Source organism: Phascolarctos cinereus, unplaced genomic scaffold (genome assembly GCF_003287225.1).
Source record: "Phascolarctos cinereus isolate Bilbo 61053 unplaced genomic scaffold, phaCin_HiC Scaffold_726;HRSCAF=1367, whole genome shotgun sequence".
NCBI lineage: Eukaryota > Metazoa > Chordata > Mammalia > Diprotodontia > Phascolarctidae > Phascolarctos > Phascolarctos cinereus.
This window is the reverse complement of record NW_027556098.1, coordinates 355,013,511-355,038,186: the sequence shown is the minus strand read 5'-3', so window position 1 is coordinate 355,038,186 and position 24,676 is coordinate 355,013,511. Positions and strand designations below refer to the sequence as shown.

Here is a 24,676-nt window from a genome sequence, read left to right as displayed (position 1 = left end):
TACCAGTGCTCTTTTTTAAAAAAAATATTTATTTATTTTTAGTTTTCAGCATTCACTTCCATAAGATTTTGAGTTTCAAATTTTCTCCCCATCTCTCCCTTCTCCCTACCTGAAGATAGCATGCAATCTGATACAGACTCTACATTTACGTTCATATTGAACCTATTTTCACGTTAGTCATGTTGTAAAGAAGGATTAAAACCAATGGGAGAAGCCACAAGAAAGAAGAAACAAACAAACAAAAAAAGAAAAAATTGATATCAAATAATGTGCTTTGATCTGCATTCCCAGATTCCATATCTCTTATTCTGGAGGTGGACAGCATTTTCCATCATGAAACCTTTGGAGTTGTCTTGAATCCTTGCATTGCTGAGAGGAGATGAGTCTGTCAAAATTACTCGTCACACATTGTGGCTATTACTGTGTACAATGTTCTTCTCATTCTGCTCACTTCACTCAACATCAGTTCATTTAAGTCTTTTCAGGTTTTCTGAAATCTGCCTGCTCATCATTTCTTATAGCATAATAGTATTCCATCACATTCATATACCACAGCTTGTTCAACCATTCTCCAACTAAAGGACATCCCCACAGTTTCCAAGTCTTTACCACCACAAAAAGAGTTGTTATAAATATTTTTGTATATGTGGGTACTTTTCCCTTTTTTATGATCTCTTTGGGATATAGACCTAGAAGTGGTATTATTAAATCAAAGGGTATGCACAGTTTAATTGCCCTTTGGGCATAGTTCCAAATTGCTCTCCAGAATGGTTGGATCATTTCACAACTCCACCAATTCCAATTTTCCCACATCTTCTCCAGCATTTATTATTTTCCTGTTTTGTCATGTTAGACAATCTGATAGGTGCGATGTGGTATCTCAGAGTTGTTTTGATTTGTATTTCTCTAATCAGTAGTGACTTAGAGCATTTTTATGTGACTATAGATAGCTTTAATTTCTTCATCTGAAAACTGTCTGTTCATATCTTTTTGGCCATTTATCAATTGGGGAATGATTTGTATTCTTATAAATTTGACTCAGTTCTCTATATATTTGAGAAATGAGACTTTTATCAGAGACACGGGTTGTAAAAATACTTTCCCAGTTTTCTGCTTCCCCCCTAATCTTAGGTGCATTGGCTTTGTTTGTACCTTTTTATTTTAATATAATCAAAATTATCCATTTTGCTTTTCATAATGTTCTCTATCTCTTGTTTGGCCACCAGTGCTCTTTTAATCACTAAACCTAATGGCTTTTTCATATTTCTCATCCTTCTTGACCTCTCTGCAGCCTTTGACATTGTTAGTCATATTCTCCTTAATATTTTCTTTTCTCTACATTTTTGGGATGCCACTGTCTCCTGATTGTCCTCTCTAACTTCTCCTTCTCAGTCTCTTTTTGTAAATTTTCATGTAGGCTATACCTGCTAAGCATGGATGTCCCACAGGGTCCTTCCCTAGTTTCTCTTCTCTTCTCCCTCAGTGCAATTTTAGTTGGTAATCTCATCAATTCCCATGGATTCAGTTCTCTGTCTATGCTGATGATTCTCAGATCTACTTATCTAGCCTTAACCTCTTTGTTGACCTCCATTCTCACATCTGCAGTTGCCTATTGGACATCTCAAACTGATATCTCATGAACACCTTAAACTCAACATGTCTAAAACTGAACTTATTATAATTTCACTCCCAACCTACCCTCTTCTTAACTTCCATATTGCTCTTGTGGATACCACCATCTTGCCAGTCACCCAGACTCCTAACCTAGGTGTTGTCTTGAATGCCTCACTCTTTCTTATCTCACCATATCCAATTATCAGTTGCTAAAAATAAGCCCTGCTATTTCTACCTTTATAACATATCTCATAAGCATCTTCTTCTCTTCTGTGATATTGCCACCACCCTGGTCCAAGCTACACTTGAACTATTACAGTAACTTACTGCCTCATATCTTTCCTCATTCCAATCTATTTTCCATGCCTTAGTTAAATTAATTTGAAAATTTTTCTCTAATTTATGCTATTTGTATATAGCTATTTGTATGTTTTTTCCTCTATAGCCTATGAGCTTCTTGAGAACAGGAGCTGTTTTTTTTTTGCCTTTTGTTGTATCCACGGTACTTGGCATAGTGCCTGATACACAGTTGGTGCTTAATAAGTGCTTATCTGTCTCCAGGAGTGGAGAACCTGTGGCCTGGAGGTCACACGTGGCCCTGTAGGTACTCAAGTGCAGCCCTTTAACTGAATCCAAACTTCACAGAACAAAGCCAAGAGGATTTGCATCAACTGACTCTGAAATATATACAATGTTCCATAGCCATAGTTACCTCAGTCTATTCAGAAAAAGGAGGGAGGAATATTTTCCCATTCCTTCTTCAGGGTCAAAATTTCATTATAATTTCCATAATTTCTTTTCATTCTACAAGTCCCTTCAGGTATATATATTCTCCTTTTCTCCTCCCCAGCTCAGAAAAAAGAACATGTGTGAGCAGAATGATAGTGGTCTTTAAATATTTGAAAGTTCTCCTGTGGAAGATGTATCTAATTTATATTGCTTGAACACAGAGGGCCAAACACAGATCAAAGAGTAGAAGCTAGAGAGAGGCAGATTTCAGCTAGCTAGTTATAAGGAAAATCTTCCCAGCATTTAAGGCTGCCTTAGGAGGGAGGGAATTCTCTATATTTTATGGCCCTTGAGCAGAAACTAGGTGACCACTTGCCCAAAATATTAAGGAGGGGACCCCTTACTTCCTCTAGTGTGGAATATATGCTTTTTGGGTTCCTTCCAACTCTTATATTTCATGAAATGAATGCTGTTTATCAAATTATTCCTTTGGATAGTAGCATGGTATAGTGGAGACAGCACTGGACTTGGAATCAGGAAAACAGATGCAGATGTTATCTTAGACACTTATTAGCTGTGACTTAGGCAAAGCCATTTTATCCTTTCTCTGCCCACTTTCCTCATCTGTAAAATGAGGGTGATAATAGCACCTAACTCACAGGATTGTTATGAGGATCAAATGAAATAATATTTGTAAAAGTGCTTAGAACAGTTACTGACACATAGTAGGCATCATGTAAATGTTTATTTCTCTCCTCTTTTCCCTTCCTTCCTTTCTCCTGTATTCATTCTAGCTGGACTCTTCCCTGAACCACTTCCATAGCAATAGTGGAACCCTGTAGCTGCAAATATCAAGGGTGATCTTTGTATAGTAGAGTGGTGAGATTATGCAGGTATTGGGCAGTTTTGTTCATGGCAGATCTTTAAAGGTAGACATTGTTAATTGAATCCTTGACTCAATAAAATCAGTTCATATTCATGATGGAAATCCCCTTCTCCTTCTAAAAGTTAAGATTTGTTTTCCTTTAATTATGATCCTTACACTTATTTTTTTTTTGATGGGCAGGGCAGTCGAGATATCTAATTTATAGTCCTAGCTCTACCACTAGCTAACTCTGTGATCATAGACAGCTCACCTTCCCTTTTTTTCCTCTCAGTGTCATCTGCACTGTGAGGGAGTTAGATGAGATAATCATTAAAATGCCTCGTAGCTCTCATAGTCTGTGGTTCCATCTCTCTCCCCTTCTAGCTTTGGTAAGATGCTGATTCTCTGAGGAGTTTTAAAAATTCTTTTTGAGGGAGTTCTAGATTGTTTTAAGTATTTTACCATCCAGGTTACCATATTCATAGAATCTCAGAGGCCATCTGGTTCAACAAATAACTGAGCAAGAATTGACTCTGCAATACCCCTGATGAGAGGCTATCCAGCCTCCACTGTGAGGCTTCCAAATATAGGGATCATTGAACATTAGACAGGAGAGTAAACAAAACTGTCTCCCATCCTCAGAGATGTATGCAATATAATATTTTGACTCCTTCACAAATAGGCACTGGTAATTAGAGAAGAGATGATTTTGAATAGGGATAACTTAAGCTATGCCCACAAGTGTAAAGGTAGGAGTATTCCCTATAGTAACAGGGGTATAATCTGGGTGCCATTGAAGAGAGCAGCCTCCTTTAAGGAGCAAATGAGCCCTGCCTCTGTGAATTCCCCATAGAGCCCTGAGAACATCTTTCTCCATGTTTAAATAGCTGCCTCCAGGAGACCTTGATTTCTTGCTTTCCTCAGGAGCCTATGTTAGGGGTTGGTGCTCTATCAGAAGATCTACTAGGTATTACTCAGTAAGTCCGAAACAGAACCAATTATCTTTACCCTCAAATCCACCCTTCTTTGCATTCCATGAGGGCACCACCATTTTTTCCAGTCACTCAGATTTGAAACCCTAGTCACAACTCACCCTTGTCTCACGTATTTAATAACTGGCCAGCTGTTGTTGATTCTACTCCTAAAACATCTTCAAATTAATTCCCTTCTCTCTTTTTGCATGACCACCTTGATCGATTGGCTGAGTTCCTGAAACATGTCACTAATATAATAGCCTCCTAATTGGTTTCCTGGCCTCAAGTCTCTCTGCTTTCCAAACCATCTACCATATAACTACTAAAGTGATTTTCATAAAGGGCAGGCCTGTGTGGTACTCTCCTACTCAAAAAACTCCAGTGGTTTTCTGTTGTCTCCAGAATCACATGCAAACCCCTCTTTTTTATATTTAAAGCCATTTGCAAACTTTCTCCTCTCTACTCTTATAATGATACTGTATTAATGTACATATTATACATTACACAATATCATTTACATACTATCATTATCACACATCGTGTTGTGTCATACATATCATATATTATAATCCTCTTCATGGACTCTTTGATCCAACCCAGCTGTCTTTTTTGCACTTCCTTTATTTGCCTTGTCCATGAATTTGCATAGCTGTCTTCCATGCCCAAAAGGCACTGCCATCTCTTTCCATCTCTTAAGATCCTTTAGTTTCCTTCAAAAATCAGTCAAGTTCTACATTATACATGAAGCCTTTTCTGATACCATCAGCTGCTAGTGACCCCCATCCCAGTAACATTATCTTTATTTTGTATATACGTATGTATATATCATCTCCCTCAGTAGAATATGAGCTCTTAAAAGTAGGAATGATTTATTTTTGTCCTTTGTATCTAGTATAGTCCCTAGAATATAGTGTGGGGCTTGATAAATACTTGTTGATTGAGTGATTGCCTGATCAAAATGATTCAGACAATGATCCTGTGCTCTGAAATTGGCTAAGGGGGAAGGAGGCAGAGATTTGATTTAAAGTACTTCCCACATTTCCACTTGAATGTTGAAGACATGAGGGAAATGATTTGTACAATAAGAGAGAAGTTTCCCTGCTGGAGATGTATCGATTTTTTCATGCCATAGAAACATAAGAATACATTTATTGAAATGTCTTGTTAAGTGGAACACGCATGGAGGGATTTACTTCATATACTACCTCACTAATACTTGAAATTCTCCCATTAGTGCTTTATTACTTTTGGTTCAGCATTATCCCTTCTAAGAGTTCCTTTTAAAGTTTTCTTGCCTCCCTCAGAATGTGGCCATTCATTTCCCCACACACGATTGAGAACTAGTGAGTTTTATCACACTTGGCTTTTTTGGTCCATGTCCCGTCGTAGTAGAACAGCAGGCCACATTAGGTATAAAGGGAGGTATTTCTGAAAGGTCAAAGAGTATCAGAAGGGGAGGTGTGGTATTATTCTCAATTACTGGGACTTTTCTTAATCTCAGTGTTGTTCATCAGCCCATTCCAACCTAGCCTGGAATCTAGCCTAGAAACCAACCCAACCTCCCCTAGCATAATTCAGTCCCAATAGAAAACTAGAACTAGTTGCTAGTTGTTTTGTAATCCTGTCTGTAGAAGAGAACTGATATTCCTGAATCTCTTATCATCATCCTTGGTTACCTATTTTTTACAAAAACAAACAAAACAAAAGAAAAAAAGCAACATGAAAGGCCTAAGTAAGGCCTTTGATAGGGAAGATGGGTGTTAAGAATTGAGACCTGACCTGACTACTGTTCTTGTTGCAGTTTCCTGCTTTTTCAACTTTACCAGCCCATCTGGTATCGTCTTATCCCCGAATTATCCTGAAGAATATGGCAATCACCTGCACTGTGTCTGGCTTATCCTTGCCAAACCTGAGAGCCGCATCCACCTGGCCTTCAATGATATCGATGTGGAACCTCAGTTTGATTTCCTGGCCATCAAAGATGGGGCTACAGCTGAGTCTCCTGTTCTGGGTACCTTCTCAGGAAGCCAGATCCCTTCTTCACTTACCAGCAGTGGCCATGTGGCCCGCCTTGAGTTCCAGACAGACCACTCAACAGGGAAGAGAGGCTTTAACATCACCTTCACCAGTAAGTCAATGTATCCTTCCTTAGCCTTCTTCTGTGGGTGTGGACTATGGGGAAGAAGGCAGGAAATTTTGCTATTAATCTAGTAGGAGAGATGAGGAAGTAGAATAATGGAAATCACTCTCTCTGGAAAAATAAGGAAGTGATATTATACCAGGGGCTAGAGAGAACACAGAATGGGTTTAGCTGGGGAAGGGGCATGGGATTCTGGGATGGTTGAGACTTCTTTCCTCTTGTTTCACTATAATCTCTTCTCCTGCCAGTGAAATATTCCTGTCTATATTATTTAGTGTCCCTTGCAGGGTTCTGGGGTCTTTTTTTCCTGTTTACTAGCTTATTCTTATACCCTCTTCTCACCTCCTGAAGACTGTGGCAGGTGTTGGGTCAGACCAATAAAGGATGGAGAAAGAAATAAAGGACAGTTTATGTTAAAAAGAAAAAAAATCTAGAACATTTCAGTGGGCCTTAAACTCAGTTTGATGCAGCATTGTGATCTTGGCAGCCAGAAAGAGCCTGTTTGATTTTAGGATGCACTAGTAGAAACATAGTGCCCAGAATGTGTGAGGTTATGGTCCCATTGTATTCTGCTCTGGACAGAATCCATCTGGAATATTGTATTCTGTTGTGGGCACCACATTTTTTGAGGGACATTAACATATTGGAATATACGCAGAGTAAGAGAGGTGACTGGAGATATTATAAGAGAATGAATTGAAAGAAATAGTGTTCTTTAGTTTGAGCATATTTGAAGGGTGGAAGAAGGATTACTTTATTAGGGGAGCTAGGAACAATGGATGCAAGACAGTTATGAGCAAAAAGTCTCAACTGCTTGAAGACGGCCCCAGGCTTCTGGCCAGCGTGTTCATGCTGTGTGACGGATGCAGCCCAGTTTATCAGTAGTTTTGATAGTAACTATAAGCAGAAAGAATGGGTAACAGTTGGAATTGTGTGTCTGTGTGTATGGATACATCTATGTATTTCTGTCACATATTTCAATGTGTATATACTCGTGGAACTCATGGAATCTCAGAGTGAAAAGTGATTTTAGAGTACATCAAAGCTAACCTCTCACTCAGTGTAAGAATCTCTTCTACATCATCTGGATGGCATATGATGATCCAGCCTGTTTGAATACTTCAGTATTCAAGATCTCACTTCCCCATGAAGAAGCCCTTTTCATAATTGGACAGCTCTAACTTGGGAAATCCTTTCTTATAATAAGAGTGATAACACATCATATTTATATAATGCTTTAAGGTTTACTTGCCTCTTCGCAAATGTCGTGAGGTCAGTAGTGCAGGCATTATATTTCAGATGAGAGAACTGAGACCGTGTGGAAAGAAGGTCTTGCTTAGGGTCATAAGGCTGATAAATATTAGAGCTAGGATCCAAATTCAGATCTTATGATTTCCTGAACCAGCTTTTATATTTACATAGCTTTTTTGTTTCTCGTATTGAGTTTCAGTTTCTCCCTCCCAATAACTTCTACCCTTTGGTGCTAATTTTACTCTGGAGTAATGTAGTTATTCTCTTCTCTTTTCCGTTTAACAGTGCTTTAGATAATAATGGTATTAATTATAATGGTAGCTAACATTCATATAATGCTTTAATGTTTATGAAACACATGATCCCCTTTGATTATACATAGCACTTTTAAGTGGACAAAGTGCTTTTCTTTTATTATACTGTTTGGTCTTCACAAGAACCATGTGAATTGACTCACTTGTAATTACATAGCTGATAAATGACAGATAATTTTAATAGAGAGAGAGAGAGCACCAACAACTTCAGATAACAGATTGGGGTATCCCAGAAGGCTTCCTGTAGGATATGGTACTTGAACTTATCCTTGAATGGTGTTGAAGATTTAAGAGGTGGTGAAGGGGAGGGGACAACCCATGTAAAGGCAAAAAGGATGACACCCAAGCTCTCCGACTGTTCCATTATATGGAGTAAAGTTTTGCATGAGTTGTTTTTGCTGGCTTGAGGCAGGAAGATTTATTGACAGCAGTTTGAAGGCAGATATTTCATTTAAATGTTCTTGTCCTGTGTGTGTGTGTGTGTGTGTGTGTGTGTGTGTGTGTGTGTGTGTGTGTGTGTGTGTGTCTCTCTCTCTCTCTCTCTCTCTCTCTCTCTCTCTCTCTCTCTCTCTCTCTCAGGAAAGACCAGTGAGTAGCGTGATTGGTTTTAACATTGATAGTTTATGGTAAAAACAACTAGACAACACGTGGTATAGGTTAACCAACATTATTCCTTTAAAGGCAGTGTTTTCCAAGGCACTTTTGCTATACTCAAAGCTTTGCAATTCATCATAATTGCCACCAGCAGCACCTAGTTCTCCCAGCTAATGGCCAGTGACAAAGTTTGCCAGGCTTTTGCCTTGGGTTTTTTTTTACTTCCTGAGTCAGACCTGAAACAGCTGAGACACAAATTTCAGGTCTTTATCCTTTTCTACTTGCCCTGGAGATTTCCTTCCCACCAAATTTCAAGCATTTGAAAATTTAAAAAAAGAATAAGGAAAAATTAAAATCTTCAAATGCCCTTAGACTGTTCAGGTGCAAACCAAATTTTCCCTCAGAAGCTTGTTTTATTAAAGATCATGGACCAGTATTGTAGATGACAGAGAGAGGTAAAGGAATTATTTCAAGGAATGCTGGAAGATCTCTATTTTAAGGAACCATTCTTACATTCCTGGGGCGGCTGAGAGGACACCCTGTCTTGGAGGAAGGGAAATGGAACAGATAACTTCAGGTGAGTTTACTTAGACTGGATCTCTCTTATCAACCACAGGACTGTGTCTAATCTTCTCTGGAGATGACATTATAATACTGTGGAGGATTCTGAAGTGGGCAATAGATTCGACCTTACAGCTTATTCAGTATTTTGAATCAGCAGATTCTAGAAAAAAATTCCTCTTTCTGTGTTCAAGTACTTAGTTCCTGGACTGGACCCAGGTTTACAGTGGGAGGTGGAAAGAAGGCTACTTTGTCTTCCCCTCCATTGCTTTGGGGAAGGCATTGGCAGAGGTCCAGGCTTGGTGAATGTGATGTGGTGGCTTTATTTCTGGAATCAGCCCAGGCTAACCAGCCTCCATCTCACACAGCATTTCGACACAACGAGTGCCCTGACCCTGGTGTTCCTGTGAATGGCAAACGATTTGGTGACAGCCTCCAGTTGGGCAGCTCCATCTCCTTTCTCTGTGATGAGGGCTTCCTGGGAACTCATGGCTCAGAGACAGTAACTTGCATCTTAAAAGAGGGCAGTGTGGTTTGGAACAATGCTGTGCTTCGGTGTGAAGGTACCTATGTTCTCAGGAGGGGTGGGTTTTTCAGTGTGAGGGAGACGGGGAGCTGGGAAGGAGGTGTGTTCCAGTTGCCACAGGAGTAGAGTTGTGGTCAGAAAAGTTTAAGTGATCCATCCACACCATGTTAAGATCCTTCGAGATGTATTGAGGCTAGTAAAGGTGAACGTATAACTCCTCTAGAGGCTTATGTATTAGAACAAGAGATTATGCCCCAAGGAACAAGCTCTAAGGTCAGGTAGCTTAATAAACTGGAAGCAGTCCTGAACATGGACTTAGGAGAGATAGCTTCTTTTCTGTCTTTGCCATTTGATAACTGTGACCTTGGGCAAATCACTCTACCTTCTTAAATGTCAGTGTCCTTGTCTATAGAAGGGGATCTGACAAGATTGTAGATGTGTAAGTGCTAAGTTATGAAGTGTTATATAAATATAAAAGCTAATATTATGTACATGATATATGTATATCATATATATATATATAATAATTATTAGGATAATGGTAGAATTTTAGACATTTGGTGAATCATCATGGGAGAGGCATTTTTTTTTGGCTAGGATGCCTCCTCAGTGCTTCAGAAATCATAGTATATAGAGAGGTAGTCCCTCTTTCCAGGGCCTTTACATTGACCTCAGCTAGAGTGATAGTTCAGATCCCTGTCACCATGCTGCTTTTCTTTTGTAATCTTTAGAGCCTGACAAATTGTAGGCGTAAGTATTTTCTCTAGATTGTTTATCCTATCTGGATACCAATCATTTTCAGTATTCATTTCACTAAGAATCAATGACCAAGCACCCTGGCTTCCTTTCAAGTCCCAGCTAAAATCCTGCCATTTACAAGAAGCCTTTCCTGATCCCCTTTAATGCAGGGGCTTTCCCTCCAAGTTTATCTCCCCTTTATCCTGCACATACCTTATTTGTACATAGTTGTTCTGGTGTTGTCTCCCGTGATAGATTATAAGCTCCTTGAGAGCAGGGACTATTTTTTGCTTTTCTTTGCTTACCCAGCACTTAGCATTGTATTGTGCCTGGTACATCATAGGCACTTAATAAATGCTTCTTAACTTGTTGAGTTCTGGGACTCAAGCACTCTGTTCAGTTGTGCTAGAAGAAATAGCAAAGAAGACCTAGTCTGTGCCCTCTAAGTACTCCGTTATTAGCTAAATAAGATAAGAATCGCTAGCATTTATATAACACTTTAAGGATTCCAGAGTACTATACATGTATTTTTCACAAAAACCCTGAGAGGCAGGTGCTATTATTATTCCCATTTTATAGATGAGGATACTAAGCCTGAGAGAGATTAAATTATTCTTCTAGGGTTACATAGCTAATAAGTATCTAAAGTGGGATTTGAACTCACTGGCTTTCTGACTCTTAAGTCCAGAGCCTTTATATACTGAAACACCTAGCTGTCTGACATAATAATTCAAATTTGTATGCAGACAATTTCTTCACAGAATTTCTATAATATCAATATTGCAAATATTTAGATGAGCAAAATGAGGCTCAGAGATGGTAAATAACTTGTGCAGAGATAGTGTCAAAGCCGGGACTGTGTTATAGGTCTCTAGACTTCCAATCTAAGGCTTTTTTTCCATGGCCCTATACATAGAGCAACTGGTATTTCCTGAGCTCTTAGTAAAGAGATTATATATCTGAAAAAATTAGTAAGAAAGTTATGGTATATCATAAAAAAAATGGATACAGATTTGAGCATGGTGTGCCTGTGGACTACAGTAGAGGACTGACCTTGATGAAATTGAGGCATGCCAAAATCTGAGGTTGTAAAAAATGGTATAAGACCCGAAGGCAAGGAATAGTTGTTGGGAATTAAGAATGAAGCTTTTAATACCAGGTGGAAGATTTACGATTTAATTATAGATTGTAGCAAGTTCTTGACAGTTTGATCATTTTGTTGTTTAATTGTTTCAGTCATGTCTAACTCTTTCTGACCCCATTTGGAGTTTTCTTGGCAAAGATACTGGAGTGGTTTGCCATTCCTTCTCCAGCTCATTTTACAGATGAGAAAACTGAGGCAAACGGCATTAAGTGACTTTCCCAAGGTTACATAGCTAGGAAAAATCTGAGGCTGAATTTGAACTCAGGAAGATGAGTCTTCCTGACTCTAGGCATGACATTCAATCTACTGTGCCACCTAGCTTCCCTGGTTGGTCATAGAATATAGATTTAGAACTGGAAATGACCTTAAAGGTCATCTAGGCCAACCCCTAAATTTATAGATGAGGAAACTGAGTCCCAAAGAGAATAAATTACTTGCCCAGGGTCACATTTTTATTACATAGCATTTGAATGGCATCAAATCTCAATGAAGCTGGATTTGAATATAGGTTTTCCATCTCTAACACTTTCCACTGTACCATGTTGCTTCAGTTATAGGTCATAAGGTAAACCAGTGATGTGTTGAAAATGGTATCTGAGCTAGATGCTCATGTTTCTATACAGGAAGCTTCCTCTCCAAAATTCCACTTTTAGTAAATGAATGATAGTGTTGTTCTACCTAATCACCTGGATTAGAAATTTTAAGTCATTTTTGAATTGTCCATTTCCATCACCCCCTTATCTAGATAATCACCAGGTCTTATTGATTCTTCCCTTGTAATAACTGTCTTATCTATTGTTTTCCATTTGTGCTTCTACCCATCAATTGATGTCTGGAGTACCACGCCAATCTCCTGGTCTCTAGTCTCTTTCTAGGTGCTCAGCTTAGTCTTTCCAAACTAGTGCTCTCATCATGCTGCTCCTCTGCTCAACAACCTTCAGGAGATCTCTTTTTTGTCATGTCAACTTCAAATGTCTCTGCTGATCATAAATTTATTAAGTGCTTCCTCTTATAAACACTATATGAGGCACTGGGGATACAAAGTCACAAATGACATAGTCTCTAGCCTTGAGGAACTCACATCCTATGGTAACATGAACAGAAATACAAAATATCTATGATGTAATTTTGGTAGGGAGTGCACTAGGAACAGAAGTCATCAGAAAAGATAGGGATTTTATGAAGTGGAGATGAATAGATGAATAGGGAAGGGCATTCTAGGCATGGGGGAGATAGTTTATGCTATAGAGATAGAAGATAGAATGTCACATATGGGAAATACTAAGTAAACCAGTTTGACTGGAAAATAAAATGAAGTAGAGCCTGGAAAAGTAGGGTAGAGCCAGGTTGTGAAAGGCTTTAAGTGCCAAGGAGCAGAATTTGTATTTTATATAACCTAGGGGCAAGGGGGACCCACTGAAGGAGAGCAGTGACATGATCATTTCTATATTTTAAGAATACCAGTTTACCTACTGTGTGGAAAATTGGTCAGAAAGGAGAGATTCTAGCAGCAGGGAGACAGGTTAGAATGCTAATGTGATAGTTTAGGCAAGAGTTAATCAAGGCTACTCATAGTTTGGTCTTCTTATTTTTATTTTAGCATCTGGAAGTCCCAGATAATGTGATTGGACAAAGTCAAAAAAGTTCCCTTTCTGGAAAGAATTGATAGTTCCTGTTTGCTTTAATTTTCTTAAAAAAAAACCACAAAGCCAAAAAGCATTACTGCCAACTATACAAATATTTATAGGATGGAGATATTTGTAAGCGTCTTCTCATCCAAAAGTTACTACCATGTGACCAATTTAATTTTTTTCCCTCCCTCCCCTCAACAGCACCCTGTGGTGGTCATTTGACATCTCCTAGTGGCACTATCCTCTCCCCTGGTTGGCCTGGCTTCTACAAGGATGCACTGAATTGTGTGTGGGTGATTGAAGCTCAGCCAGGATACCCCATCAAAATCACTTTTGACAGGTGCTTATGATCATAACTTGTCATGGAGGAGATTGGGGTGGGAAGTACAGGAGGGAACTTTTGGAGGAAGGGGAAGGGGAAAATGAGATTTTTCTGTGACAATGGGGAGGAGTATCTTTCTGCCTGTGCTCCTAATTCTGAAAAGGAAAATTTTGAATCCCAGGTACATAGTTAATTTGGTCTTAAGCCTTGCAGTGGCCACAAATTTGGACCTTAGAGGGTCTTGAATACAACAGAACAACTTACACTAAAGAACATCCAAACTACATGCAAATGCCTACCCTTCCTAAATCTGTTCCTCTTTCCAGAAACCTGAATTCACAGGGAAATCACAGAATCTCGGAGTGGAATGTACTTCAGAGGCTATCTTATTCCCATCAATCTCTGAACAAGAATCCTCTTTGTAACTTAGGATTTTTGTCATTCTCAATGGATGAGAAATTTATTGTTTATGTAAGATTTTTTTTCCTTCCCTGGCAGATTCAAAACAGAGGTCAACTATGATACATTAGAGGTCCGCGATGGGCGTACATACTCATCACCCTTGATAGGAGTCTACCATGGGACCCAAGTTCCCCAGTTCCTCATCAGCACTAGCAACTACCTCTATCTCCTCTTCTCTACAGACAAGAGTCATTCGGACATTGGCTTTCAGATCCGATATGAGAGTGAGTGTTAGAAGGGTAGGGGAAGTGGCTGACCTAAAGATCCTGTCCTCGCTGGTGAGGAAAAGGACTCCTTATTTCTCTGAAAGCTAGTGAGACAATATCTCAGTTCCATTGTACTATGATTCTGTTAAGATCCTCTTATGTGTTTTACTCACTCATAGAGTCTTACAGATAGAAGTTACCTTAGAGATTGACTATGCCAAACCCTTCACTTTACAGATCAGCCCAGAGGGGGAAGTGACCCACCTTAGGATCCAGCTTAGGAGCCAGGGTTAGAACCAATGTGTCTTGAGTACTACCAATACATTACTCTCTCACCATATCACTCCGTGTCCTACATTTAAAGGGCATACCTCAAACAGCTTCTGTGTACCCAGTACTGCAGATATGTCAGAAGGTCTCAATCCCTTTTGGTTGGCAAGAGCAATTGCTTGATTTTACCCTGTCCACATGCAAATTTGGTAGGAAGTAATTCTCCTCTCTGAGGATAGATGGATCAAAAAGAAGTTGCTGTTTGAAGAGTTTGGAAAATAGTGATGTGTCATGGCTATTGTCTGACAGGACTGCAGTGAGTTGAGAGTTCAGGAGAAGATACAAATCCAAGTGGGACTGTTCATAGCATTAGCTCATTTCTTTGAGATATTTCTCTTTTTTAGGGACTAAAGGGAATAGCTTGGGTGTAAGGTACAGAATAATTACATCAGCATTTTTTTCTGGGACCTGCAATTAGTCTGGGCATTTAGGGGAGCTATATAATGTGACTAGAGCTGGTATATCAAAATGACCAGACTGGCAAGCAGCAAGAATGTGAGGAGAGGAGGTAGATACACAGGCTGGCTAAGTTCAGGGGACATTGCAGTGCACCAGTAAGTGCTGGTTACTGCTTTCCTGTATAACAATTATGCTATCCTGATTGCCCTCCCTTTAGAAACAGATCAAGGAGAGTTTTGGCATTTGTAGTTCTTGAGTGCAGTATGTGTGTTTTTGACCAGGCTGCCTGGGAATCAATGGGGCTGACAAGGAAGTTTTCTGTTGTCAGTGTATCTCCGAGAACATTCCTACCCCAAGGATATATTACTGTTGTATCATGGGTACCTTGACAGGTAGAAGTCCTCGAAAGGGTAGTCCTTATTCACCTCTATCCTATCACTTTGCACCACTTCTCTCCTCCATCCCCATTCCTCACTCCCCCAAATGAGGCTAAGAAGCTAAACTGTCTAAGGCTAGGCTATGACATGAGATTATTCTAGCCTTTTGTAACATAATGTTTCCAGCTGTGTCTTTGCTACATCTGTGAGCCCTTTCTTTTAGCTGTGGATTTTCTTTTCCAGCTGTAACAATACAATCAGACCACTGTTTAGACCCTGGGATCCCTGTGAATGGTCATCGTCATGGAAATGACTTCTATGTTGGTGCTTTGGTGACCTTTAGTTGTGATTCTGGCTACACTCTAAGCGATGGTGAGGCACTGGAGTGTGAGCCCAACTTTCAGTGGAGCCGAGCCCTTCCTAGCTGTGAAGGTAAGTTGGGAGATTGGTTTGGATCTTGTCTTTTCCTGTTTGTGTGTTGGGTAGGGATAGAAAAGTGTGGGGAGGATCCGGTATAGTACCAGGTTCCTACTGGTATGGTCAGTTTGGAATTTCTAAGAACATCTAAGTTATCCTTTTATCCTCTCATGGCCCTCTTTCTCCTGTTCCTGCAGCTCTTTGTGGTGGCTTCATCCAAGGTTCCAGTGGTACTATCCTTTCACCAGGCTTTCCTGATTTCTATCCTAACAACCTGAACTGTACTTGGGTGATAGAAACATCACATGGCAAAGGTGAGCCTCAAAATCTTCTGCACATTTTTTAGCAAAGTACCTTGCCTATCTGGTTACATAATAAACATAGACATTCCTTTAGAGGCACCTCTGCTTGCAAGAGTCATATCCCTTCTTCTAGTCTTCATAGTCTCCTCTGGGTGTTATGGTGTAGAATTACTTGGTGGGGGTGGCAGGTACCTGGTATGGGAAGCAAGTGGGCAGCATCAGATATGAGCTAAACAAAGCATTGCAGAGCTCTTGTATATGTAGTATTGGATGAGTCTTGGGGTTGTTGCCACCTTCAGCCAACTTATCCCCAGTTGGTGTATAACAACTCTTACTATTGTACTGGCTCATTTGATGCCAGTTGCTGACAGTGAATCTGGAATGAGGTGGCGTGATCTATCACAAGTCCCTTGCCTTCCAAGAGCTTCCCAGTATTGTCTGGTGGACTCAGTCCTCAAGCAGTTTTCAAGTCTACCAAAATTCCTTCACATAATCCTTTGTTTTTCCTTCTAATGTATTATATCCTTAATTATATAGGGTGTTCCAAAAGTCCTTTAAGATTTAATGCCTTAAAACTGTACTCAGACTTGGAGGACAGCCTTGCATATGGAGTGACTCATCAAGTGGCTTATTCCTAAGAAGCAGGTGGAGTGGATGAAGTATAGGGTTTAGAGTCAGGAAGAAATGGTTTCAGATAGTGCTTGACCCTGAATAAGACTGTGAACCCTTTCTGAGCCTCAGTTATCTCACTTGTAAAACTGAGATAATTATAGCTTCTACTTCATGGGGTTGTTGTTAGGATAAAATGAGATAATGTATAACATGCTTTGAAAACTTTTTAAAAGTCCTCTGTAAAACATGAGCTATTATTATTGTTCTTATTGATTATAGATGCCCTGGGATTAAGACCCATGAATAACCTGACCTATCCGAAGAAATTTACTCCTTGGTTTAACTAGTTAATGTGTCTAGGTGCTAGTGGGACCATGAGGGGAAAAGTTATCCCTTTTCCTTCACTCTTTGTCTGACACAGGGAGATATGTTGCTTCTTCTTCCCATTGTGTAGATGGGCAAACAAATCCGTGGTACTCAGACACATATAATTAATGAAAAGCTTACAGTAGGACTGACTCCCAGAGCAGCAGTTTGACCATCACAGAAGAACAAAGATGATATGCCCTTTTAGGAATTATCCATAAAATTTGGGGAAATCATTTTTTAAAGCAATGTTTAGCCTTGTTGAAACAACCCATCCATTGGAATTTGGATTGCAAATGGAATACTTACTCATTTCTCAGCAAATTCCTCATCCATGCCCCAAGTCCACAAGTATGGATTTGGAGTCAGGAAGACTGAGTTCAAATCCTGTGTCACACTAAATAACTATGTGATCCTGGACAAGACATTTAACTGCTTTCATTCTCATTTTCCTCATCTATAAAATGGGGATGATAATAGCTCCTACCTCACAAGGTTTTTGTTATGATCAGATGACATATTTGGAAGGAATTTTGCAAACTTGAAAGGGCTATGTCATGTTAGATGATATTATCAATCACAAATTTTTAAACCAACATTTCTTCACCATTTTGCTTTAACAGAAACTTTACTCACCCCTAATGATACCACATCCATTCCAACCATCTTCATTGTTGCCTGTTCCTTCTTCCCCTGACAAGGCTAAGAGAAGGTATTGTCAAGCTCTTTGCCAACCCTGGAACTTCCAGGCCATTTTGCTACCTCCATTCTTCAATAATTCATTTTCACTTTTCAAATCTGTGTAGTCCTTTTATACATCCATATTTGGAGAGGGACTTAGGCCAGCTAACTTTCATACTCTTCCTAGCTGCACTCCTGACTTCTCTAAATTTGATACAGTGCCCTCCAGCTTGCTTTTTAGCTCTCTTTTGTGTGGTGTCTTTCCCCATTGAAATGTAAATTCCTTGAGGGCAAGGACTCTCATTTTTATCTTGTATTTATGTACCTAGTGCTTAGCACAGTACCTGGCACCTCGTAAGGCACCTTGCTTTGCCTTGCCTTCTTTTTCCTTTGGTCACAGAAGGAGATATATCTTTACTTTACACTAAAGCTAATACTTTCACCTAGGGCTTTGGTCTTATTTCCTCCTGCTTCTGCCAGAACCTTATTATAAAAGTCATTACTTGTCTTTTAATCACATTTCTCTCACTTTGCTCCTTTATATGCCCTTAAAAACATGTTTGGGTCCCCCTAATCTTTGTTTTGTTTTATCTGCCATCTAGCTACCATCTTATCTCTTTCCTCCATTTCACTGCTACACTTTTTGAAAATGGCTACAGCTAATAGCCCCACTTCTCTCTTTTTCTTCTAGTCAGGCTTCTATCTCTACCATGCTACTGAAATTATTTTCCTACCAGTGATCTCCTAGTCCCCAAACCTCCCGTCTTTGTTTGTTTCTCTTCTTCTCTTTAACCCTTCTGCAATTGTTAATTCTCTTTCCTCCCTTAACTCCACAGACATGCATGGTTATTCTACTACATTTCATTTAGTGTTAGGCTCCATTAAGCTGTCAAGAGTCTGAATTACCTTAGTTGAGGCATCTGCCACAGCAAGATAAAGCAAAATGTTCACCCATCAGAAGTCCAAAGTGGTGTCCAAGCTTTCTGTGAGGTGGAGATGGTTAGAAAATGGGGCTATGGCTAGGAGACTGTAGGAAGTGTCAGTGACACTTGTTTAAAACCCTTCACAATTTGACTCCATCTTATCTTTCTACACTAGGAATATGAAATTGTCATACCCTTACCTATTCTAGGTTCTAGCCACACTACTTGGTGTTCTGGTATGTAACATTCCATGTCCCACTTCAGACCTTTGCGTAGGCTAAGGCCCATGCCTTTTTCCCTCTGCCTGTTGGAATTTTTAGATCCTTTCAAGGGTCACCTCAAGTTTGGCCACATAAATGAGGCTTTTCCTGATGTCTTCAGTTGTTAGTGCACTTTTCACCATCACTGAATTGCTCTATATTTCTGTATTGTATTTATGAGGGGGTAGAAGTTGTCAAGTAGATGTTGGACCAGGCAGATGACAGCAGACTCCTATATAATCATTTTGCAGTTTGACTAAATGACCTAGGTTTTGACTAAAAGATCATTCCAAATATGCAAGGAATTTGCCATCCCCTTTGCTATGCTTTGTTCAGGATTCCTGACCCCATCTCACTCCCCATACCTCCCAGACTTAGTGCATAGGAGGGATTGAACATAGAGTTTCATATTTTGCTTTTATAAGAAATGGCTTCTTGACATTTGGGAGTAATTAACCCACCAGACTACATGAAAAGAGCAGCACTAACCACCTCATTGCAGTATTTTTATGTAGCTTTTGAATGAATTATTTTCATCATTTCAGAAAGGTCTGATGGGAAATGACTGGTTTGTCTGTAGTCATGTATGTGAAGGGTAGCACAGAGAAAAATTTGCATCATTATTGAATAGATATTGAGATAGTTTAGGAAACAAGAGTTCTCAGGTAATGAGCTGTCATGGTTTATCCTAAAGGTAATCTAATTCAGCTAAGAATTAAAGCCTCAAGTCCTTGGATTTTGAGTTGAGTATTCATTTGCATCTCTGTATGTGCAGAGGAATATATCCTTCCTGAACACATTGTGAGTGTTCATGGTAGGGATATAGGGACCTGAAACTAACAAGAGGAGGGCAGTAGACACAGCGGGTAATTTTTCAGTCAGTTCTCCAGATGTGCATAATAGAGAAATACATGTGTACACATCAAAAGTTATTTGCAAATCAGAATAATCTTCACAGCCTTTGGTACATATGGATCTCTCTTCCTTAGAGTGAAGCTGAGATTCACACCTGGTTTTGGGCTGACCCAGTCACTGTTTTTTGCCTCTTCATCCTGACCTACCTCAACTCTGTGTCCCTGGTTCCTTCTTACAGGTGTTTACTTTACTTTTCATACTTTCCACTTGGAGAGCGGCCATGACTATCTACTCATCACTGAGAATGGCAGCTTCACACAACCACTGAAGCAGCTGACTGGTTCCCGGCTCCCTGCCCCAATAAGTGCTGGACTCTATGGCAACTTTACAGCCCAGATCCGTTTTGTTTCTGACTTCTCTATGTCATATGAAGGATTCAACATCACCTTCTCAGGTAAAGGGCTTACAGATTCTTGGAGTCAGATGTGACCCTTTAATAATCTTTTTCTGCTTCCATACAGTTTTCTTCCTAACAAGTCAAGATTACTTTTAAAAATATAAAGAGAAAGCTTTGTCTTACTATGTGATTGAAGCCTTTGGGTTAGACACAAAGAACTTCCCAGCATAGATTTACCAAGCAGGAATGTGATTATAGAGTCTCATTTGGAGCATTTAAGGATTATCTGTGCTCTTTACTCAGCATTAGCAATTAGACTTCTTTTGAAGATTTTTCTATGCCCTAGAAAACAGGGATTCCCTATTCTCCCCTAGTCATCTGGTCTTCCATTTCACAATCTCTGATAACAATAAATATGAGAAAATGAATCTATTGGGTTTTTAAAAAGTCTTTTGTTTTTTTATCTTCTTCATCCTTGCTTGAGTAGTGGTAATAAAATATATCTCTGTAATTACATTTCTTCAGTCTTGCGTAGCAGGGCTGTTGAACTGAAGCTTTAGAAATTACATCCCTTCACTTTGTTGAATCTCTACTTCCCTACTATCAGGCAGGGAAGCTTTCTTGTTGGCTGTAAGATGTCCTGGATTTGTCCTTGACCTGGCAGGTAAAGTGAGAGAGATATGACAGTTATAGTCTCCCCAATATATTGGAGAAATTTCCATTTGGAGTGACTGAGACCTGATCCTAGTGGCCTTCTTAACCATTAACCAACTGCCTTATAGGAGGCATGCTCTCACCTTGACTTGGAGCATATACTGACTACTCACTTGCCACTGATACAAAGGTTTGGTGACCCTTTGTGTTTGAGGCTCATATGAAGTTTGAGTCTTTTACTTAATGAAGCTATTTCTTCACGCTTTCAACCCCTCACTCCAGTGAATTATCCTAACTCAGAATCTAAAGATATTTCTTAAGATCGGGAGATGCTATTAGTGACTTTGCCAGATTTAGGTATAAACAGAGGAGACCAACCACTTGCTACGATGTGAAAGAGACTCTGAAGCCATACATCCCTTAACAGCCAGTAATTTCCATTTAAGCCTACTACTCTTCCTGAGATTTCTTCATTAGAACTTCATTCTTTGGGGTTAAATATTGTCTTCTCCATGTTCTTTTGAAATGCAACCTATCTCCATTCCCCATCCCCTTACAGTCAGAGTCAAGAAGCTAATTGGATCTGAGGGCGCAGAAAGAACAACTTGAGGACATGGTTCTCACCATGAGAGGGGAAGATAGGCCAGCTTAGGGTGTGTGATGATGAATTTGTTGAATATATACTTCAACAATCTCATAATGCAAGAAACTGGTGGGGAGTAATTCCATGTAACAGATAACCCCAAAATACATCCTTTTTCCTTTATCTAATTCTCTTTTTCTTTCTTTCTCTGCTTTCTGTCTCTGTCTCTTTTCCTGTTTTCATTCTCTGAATCCTTGTGTGTGTCCTTCTGTGTATCTCTATAACCTTTCTTCCTATCTTTATCTGTGTTTTTGTCTTAAATGTTGGTATGTACCTGTTATGTGTGCTTTCTTTCTTTCTCTGCCTGTCCCTCTTTGACCATCTTTCTGTACCTCTTCCTTTTTCTTTATCTCATTTATCTCCTGTTGTTCTTCTCTATTTCTCTTATTCTTTATCTTTAATTGTGTTTCTTGTATTTTATTGTGTCTGCATGTCTATGTATTTCTTTTCTGAATGTATTTGTTTCTCTGTCTTTTTAAATCTCTCTTAGAATATGACTTGGAACCCTGTGAGGAGCCCGAGGTCCCAGCATACAGTATCCGGAAGGGTTTGCAGTTTGGAGTGGGTGATGTCCTGACTTTTTCCTGCTTCCCAGGGTACCGGCTTGAGGGTGTAGCCCGTATCACATGCCTTGGGGGCAGACGTCGGGTGTGGAGTTCGGCTCTGCCAAGGTGTGTTGGTAGGTGGTCATGTGCTTTCATTTTGCTTGGCTAATATTTTCTAATAAGGACAGGCAAGACAACCCTTGATCTGTTAACATCCCTTCTTTTTCTCATGCCCCCCCAAAGATATCCCAATGTACCCATACATATAAATATGCTCCCCCAGCCTGATCCCTCCCTATAGGTAGAACTCTTCACTGAGCAGAGACTTTCAGAGGGAGAGGAAAATATATTCTTGTCCTCAGGGAGCCTGTGGTCTGAGGAAACAGGAGAGGGAGGTTGATGTCAGATCTAGGTCAATACTAGACTAGGAAGAAAGAGTGGCAAAGTACCTAGAGATTGGAAGTCCAAGGCAATCATTACACTGGTCTTCAAGCTTAGAAGAGCAATGATGAACGCTAACTTTGAAAACAGAAGAAGAGAGTAAAGACGTTTAGTTGCCATGTCAGAAATCTGAATTAGAGAAGGTAGAAAACCTAGTGATCTTGGGAACTATTAAACACTTGATGGTCCTTAACTAAGGAAATAAGTCTTTCATAGTAGGAATGAAAATCATTGTTCTGGATGTGGTAGATTCAAGCCCCCTTTGAAGGATCCTTTTTTAAAAAATATATATTTTTTTTAAAAAATGTTTATTATTATCTTCTGTTTTTGCATCAATTTTATTTCACTTACTTAGGGAAGGAATAAAAACAAAAGAGGAAAAAAATCAATTTAGGCAAAACAAACAGTATGTATATCAATGATTATACAATAGTATATACAATATATAATTCCTGGACACTTGGTCCCCTGGCCTGTGCTGGCTGGCTCTAGGGAAGGACTCTGTTCTCTCTTGAGGATAGTTAAAAGATCCATTTCACAGATGGCAAGGGATTGTCCTGGAAGCTGCTGGTTCACTGATAGAAAACAGTGTAGTACGATGGAAGAACACTACCCTGGGAATCAGGAGATTTGTATATACACTATTTCACACCCTTGGTTCCCCACTTCTGAAAATAGGCACATTTTTCCAATTCTTCATCAGGGCCAAGATCAATTATTTTAATTTCGCAACTTTCAGTTTTAGATTTGTGTTCTTTTCATTTATATTGTTGTAGTAATTGTGTCTATTGTTTTCCTAGTTCTGCTTACTTCATTCTTCAGCAATTCATATAAGTCTTTCCATGGTTCTCTGAAATCATGATATTTGTAATTTCTCACAGTGTAGTAATATCCCTTTAAATTCATGTCTAACAATTTGTTGGCCATTCTAAATGAGCTCTTTCAGTCCCTTTCAGCCCTGGGGTCAGAATCTGTTTTTCATTCCTGTTCTTCTAATTGCTATGAGTAGATCTAAGCAGAAGTTCTTTCCTGTCTGGAAGATCCTGTGGTCTGGACTTGAAATCAGAAGACTTAGTTTCAAATCCTTTCTTTGCTATTTACCACCTGCATTACTTTGAACAAGTCCTTTAACCTCTTTGGGCCTCATTTCCTCATTGATAGTATGACTGGTTTGAACTGAATAGTTTTAGAAGTCCCTGCCAGCTCTAAACCTGTGATCCACTGATTCTTATCACTGGGGCTTTGCTTGGAAGATCTGTGCTAGCACAGATTCATTTCAGAGGATTTAAAGTTGGAAGGGACCTTAGAGATCATCTAACACAGCTCCCTTACTTTGTGAATTGAGGCAAATCCTTTCCTTTCCCAAGAGTGAAGATGAAGAGAACTTTATGATGGGGACAACACTATAAGACCAGAAGATGAAAGTGATAATGAAGTTCACGTTTTTATATTGGTTTAATTCACTCAGATATAATTTGACTTATTTGAACAAACAATTATTATGTGCCTACTTTGTGCAGCATGGGGATTCAGTATTAAAATGATGAAGGCCCTGGAATTTATAAGCTAATACACAGTGTTTTCTTCACAATAGCCCCATGAACTAAGTTGTGTAACTATTATTGCCTCCATTTTACAGATGAGGAAACTGAAGTAATAAGCAGTGAATATTGTAATAAGTTTTGGAGCTGAGATTTGAACCCAAATCTTCTGATTCCCAGAGTAGTGTTCTTCCATCTTACTGTTATCTCTCAGTGAACCAGCAGCTTCTAGGACAATCCCTTGCCAACTCTGAAATGGATCTTTTAACTATCCTCAAGAGAGAACAGATTTCCTTCCTTAGAGCCAGCCAACACAGGCCATGGGGCCAACTGTCCAGGAATTAGACCTTCATTACTTCTCCTGAGTAGAAGTTCCAGAAGGACATGCTTTCCTCTCCTTCCCATTTTAGTTTGTATTGACAAAGTAAGAAGAAGAAGTCTTGACCTCATTGCCTCCTAAGGACAATCCAAACCAAACCCAGTATGTAGTGGATACTTTATTGATAAAGGTTTGTTGGTAATGATTTATTATAAAAATCCCTTATCTCTTAGCCTCAGGTCTATGATTCCCTGATAGAGGCCTTTCCTACAGTTTCCTTTCTCTAAGGAAGTAGGAGAACTTTGGAGTTGGGGTGGGCAGCCAGGAAGCTCATTGGAGGAATTGATAGGTTTTGTAAGCGTTATATACGTTATTTCACAATTCTTACAACCTCTCCATGAGGAAGTTTGGATCATCAATCTAGAAAGGACTTAGAGGTCATCCAGTCTAACCTCCTCATTTGGGAAACAGGCCACAAATGAATATCATGGTCATAGTTACACAGGTAACAAGTGACAGAGCAAGAATTAAAATTCAGTTTTT

General features: G+C 39.5%; 1 protein-coding gene across 1 annotated transcript in view; it reads left to right on the top strand.

Moving 5' to 3' along the window:
• The window catches only part of CSMD2 (CUB and Sushi multiple domains 2), a 974,125-nt gene that overhangs the window by 657,919 nt on the left and 291,530 nt on the right, over positions 1-24,676 (top strand). Inside the window, 8 exon segments of the mRNA XM_078157010.1 lie at positions 5,984-6,310; positions 9,411-9,605; positions 13,283-13,421; positions 13,902-14,089; positions 15,421-15,609; positions 15,792-15,908; positions 19,832-20,047; positions 21,778-21,966. Coding sequence (XP_078013136.1) covers positions 5,984-6,310; positions 9,411-9,605; positions 13,283-13,421; positions 13,902-14,089; positions 15,421-15,609; positions 15,792-15,908; positions 19,832-20,047; positions 21,778-21,966 — 1,560 coding nt within the window.